The sequence below is a fragment of the Eucalyptus grandis genome, chromosome 7 (assembly GCF_016545825.1).
Source record: "Eucalyptus grandis isolate ANBG69807.140 chromosome 7, ASM1654582v1, whole genome shotgun sequence".
Taxonomy (NCBI): Eukaryota; Viridiplantae; Streptophyta; class Magnoliopsida; order Myrtales; family Myrtaceae; genus Eucalyptus; species Eucalyptus grandis.
In genome coordinates, this window is record NC_052618.1 from 56,894,854 (window position 1) to 56,899,408 (window position 4,555).

General features: G+C 37.5%; 1 protein-coding gene across 1 annotated transcript; it reads right to left on the reverse strand.

Annotated features, from left to right (window-relative positions):
* Positions 1-1,375: 1,375 nt before the first annotated feature.
* Positions 1,376-3,503, reverse strand: LOC120295402. The gene is made up of 5 exons (XM_039316519.1): positions 3,351-3,503; positions 2,707-2,835; positions 1,995-2,056; positions 1,828-1,886; positions 1,376-1,739 (listed from the first exon to the last, which is right to left on the reverse strand). The coding sequence occupies exons 2-5, from the start codon at positions 2,781-2,783 to the stop codon at positions 1,722-1,724; spliced, it is 216 nt and encodes a 71-aa protein (XP_039172453.1). The 5' UTR covers positions 2,784-2,835; positions 3,351-3,503; the 3' UTR covers positions 1,376-1,721.
* Between the last annotated feature and the right edge of the window lie 1,052 nt (positions 3,504-4,555).

Genomic DNA, 4,555 nt, shown 5'->3' on the forward strand with positions numbered 1-4,555 from the left:
CACTGTGGGATGCATACAGGAAATTTACTCTCCTTCCCTGATTCTAGGTCTACACAATAATTTGGCGGCAACGAATACCGTCCGTCCATCGGACGGTGCGAGAGAGAGTCGGTGAGGGAGGGAAGCAAGTGAAAAAGAGGAATGATAAAGGAGGAGTGCCGTGCGTGTTTGAAAGAACCAAAAGGAAAAACGTTGTGTGATTGCGAGAGTAAAAATAGAAATCGAGAGGAAAGAAAAAAGGGTTTTAGACCTTCTACTTACAAAACCGGTCTGGAAACCATTCCAAAACTAGTCCAAGAACCGGTTTCCAGGTGGGTAATCACTCGGAACCTGTTCCCAGACCGGTTTAAACCAGTTCGCTGACCGGTTTCAACGGGAACCAATTCCCGACCCTATTTTCCGAGTGGGCCAATCTGGGAACCGGGTATACCCGGTCCGGTTGTACACCCCTAATTTTTAGTACCAAAAGTCTTATCTACAACGCTCATTTTAATACTAAACGCTTTTTAATACTAAAAGTTTTTTTTTTTTTTTTCCGAATCATTTAAGTGTTACTTTTTGAAAAAAACGATCACGTGAGTGCAAAGTTCGATCAAAATTTTCGAAAATCCGACGTAGACATTATTAATTTATTTCTAAGTCTAACGTGGCTCACCGACATGTCCAATCAGTATATAACCCTCATATGACGTTGTCCATAAGGTTTTCCCCAAATTAAAAACTCTAAATTGCCACTTACAATAAATTTCCCAAAGTGAAAACCCTAGTCAATTAGGAGGAGGGATTGGGCTTGGAGGCAGCGTCAGAGTGGAGGATTGGCGGTGGAATTTAGCCTCGAGCTCGTGCTTCTCTTGCTCGCAAAGCTTCTAGATTTGCTTCTGCTTGATGTCGAAGCGCTTGAAGATGCGCCCGCCGCCGATTTCTTCAACAAGAGTTATCGTTTCTTCAGTAGTTCTTGCTTAAGGACATCCGTTCTAAGGTTTGTGGATAAAGAGAGGAGAAGACGACGAACGTCGTCGTTTCAATTCATCTGTCCATATGGATTAATTTTTTTATTTTTAAATATCGCATCATATCAAACTTTAATTATAAATACCATGTATTTATTTTGGTCAAAATTTCTTACCAAAAACATTTAATGATTGTTTTTTCTCCGATTTTCCACGTAAGTGATCTGGCAAAACTTTTGACATTAAACTGAGCATTGTACATAACTTTCATAACTTTCGGTACTTTTAAGACATCCTTATGCCAATATCTTGCTATGAGAATTTAGCTTTCTTCTGTGCTAAAGCAAGACCTGTTGATTTTGATAGACCTAAATTGCAATTAGGGAGAAGCGCCATCTATCTACCTAACTTCTTACACAATGAACTGGCATCAATAAATATAACATTAGGTACCACATTTGATCCACCAAGCCATTGTTGAATTTTAACAGGGTACAAATGAGATCAAAATGCAGTTCCCAGTCAGGTTCTCTATAATCAGAGATTCAGAGTCATGACCTTTTGTGACCGCAGAACCGTTAAAATAAAAGAAAAACGACTGCAATCTTTAAATACTCAGCCCACAATGTGGCTCTAGATTTTATATCTATAAAACATATAAGTTCCCCCAACTCCACATCAAGCATCTTATTCTAACTATTCGGAGAGGGAGGAGATGAGGGCATCCATGTAGCGCTCCATGCCAATCAGCTTCTCACTAACGCAAACCTTTTAGTGGTTTCTCCGTGACTGCAAAAAGAGAATACAACACGAGAGTGGAAACTGAAAGCATAAAAAATCACGATAACGCATTTCTTTGTTTCATCAAGGACCATACCTCTATTTCCTCAGATAGATCCTTCACCTTGGCTGCAATCTCTCGTCTTTTTTGTGCAGCTATCATATAGGAAAAGCAAACAAGCTACAGTAAGCATTGTTTCTGATTAATTAAAATTAACATAATCGTATCGCAAATCCTGCTAAAGCAGGGAGCCAGAAACATACCCATATTAGACACCTCCTCCAGTCTCTTTGATGTCCTCACTGCAAATCTTTGAAAAGCAGGGCTTTGCAAAGACAATAGGCAATAGTAAAGAAATGAGATGAAGTCATTATTTTTGCAACCATACTGTTAAACCAGAGAGGACATCAACAGATATTATCGTAGCAAGAAGCTGGCGTTGGAGCCCAATTATCACATTAGCGTACACAAGCAATGAGATAACTCACTCACGTAGGATGTGCACACCATGAAAAGAGAATTAATGTTGAGGTCTTGCAGCAAAGATCACACTCATATCAAAATCAAATTGCACTGGGTGGAAAAATTCAGCTTTGCTGCAACACACTAACAACTTCTATGTATTACACAAACTAATTATATCAAATGAACGTTATTCATGCTATGAATAGATATATGAAGACAGCATGGAGACCATAACAATAAGCAAAGATGCAGCAAACAATGAGTACATTGAAAAAAAAAATTGAGGTAAGTTGCAATCAACAAAATACTACAGCTGTAAGGCATGCTCTATAATGATAATATAATAAGTCCCTGGAACTCAAATTAACAAGGCAACACAATGTTGTGTCTGAGCATCAAGAGCAAGCCAGAGATCTGTTCATGGATTACATTTAATGAGTAACTGGGTGAACCAACAGACAGAAGTTAAAAAAGAAGAGGGGCAAAAGGATGGTTCAGAACAATAAGTACCTATTAGCCAGACCGTTCACAACGATCTCATTAGCTACATAGGAGATAACCCTGTGCAAAAAGTTTCCTCCTGCCATTTCCTTGCACTTAATCTCCTCAGTTTTCAAAGCAGACAGCAAACACAATAACCTGCGCGACACAAATTCAACACTCGACATCAAACAAACTAAAACCAATTCCAAATTCAACGACACAGAGCAGCTCAAAACTCAATGCACTTCTCAAATCAAAGAATCACAAATCCACGAAAATCTAAGGAGACCGCAACCCAAAAAAAAAACCCCGATTCAATCTTTGCCCTTTCCTTAATCCACCATCAAATGCCGACCTTCAACTCGAACAGGAAAAATGGCAACGAAAGTGAAAACCCTAAAATAAGAAAAACGATGAAAGAAAAGCCACGTCAATAGCTCCAGGACTACGATCAACGTCTCATCCGAAACCAACCCATCTCAGCTACGCTCCAAATTCATCGACTTTCGGAAGAAACGCGGCGACCCATCAATCGGCACGAGCTCGCCACGAAATCGACGACCCCGTAGATGAAGGGAGTGCACAAAAACGCATGAATTTCAACGGGGACACGTAAAAAACCCTACTCCACCATCGTAGACAGACGCACGCGCGCAGAGAGAGAGAGGGACCTGCTTGAATTGAGAAGGAAGACGGCGGACGTCGGAGCTGCGGCAGGCTATGAGGACGTTGTAATCGTCGAGAAGAAGGCCGAGGCGATGCCCATGAATGCGCTTTAAAAAGTTCGTTTCTTGGAAAATATATTCCGTAAAAATTATTTTCGAGAAAAATCGAAATTGTTTTCAGTTTATTTTGTAGTGCACAGAAAATCTTATTCCTAGAAATTATTTACTCCATTAAAATTATAATAATATTTTGTTTCTAAAATTAGATATTAAGGTGATGTCGAAATCAATGTTACTGACATATCAAGTGTGGAGTTTATATTTTCTTATTAAAAAAATAAAGTAACCTAAAAAAGATGCCAAAATAATAGATAATGCTAATAATCGACAAACTTTATATCCTAGCAGTCATAAAACCTTACGTGACAAGGATTCTCCATTCTATGTGAGAGTTTGAGCGGAAAAAGGAGTTCGCAAAAATGATTTTTTTTTAGAATGAAGAAATAATTTTTTTCAATTTTAACCGCAGCTTCTTTTTTTTACTGTAAAATCTTATCCATTAATTATTTACTTTTGGTGAACAAAACACATGAAGTTTAAAAAGTCAATTCATGGAAATTACTTTTTCTTTAAAAAAAAACGTACTCTAAACCTTGATTCTGATTGATCAACTTCACAAAATGGATTATTTAGTAAAAATAAAATTTACAATTTGGATTATCGCAAGAAAGATATACTTTACAAAATGTATCATCAAAAAATTCATGGCTTAATAGTTATTTTTTCCCACTTTTTGGGCCAATGGTCCAAAGCTCTGTTGAGAAAAGATATTTTACAAATAATACATTATTATTAATGGCACATAACATCTTATAAGATATAGTTTTCGAAAAAAAAAATTAGGGTTTGACTTACTAATTTATCATCTAAAAAGTGGGTAATAAAACTGAGTAACATTTACAAGGAAAAGTCATGTTGTACTTTCGGAAAATTTCACCAAGTTCGCCACATTTTTCATGGACACGCAAATGCACAGCGTTAGTCTTGGGTTTTTTCCCTTTGTATTTTGGCCCAATTATTGTCATATTTTTCAACACCCAATTTGAATGAATGCTGCCGATACTGCCATCGCTAAATTAATCTCCAGAGTGTAAAATACAGTTCAGATTCTACAATTAGTAATAATTAAAAGCAGTAGAGCTGGCTTCGTG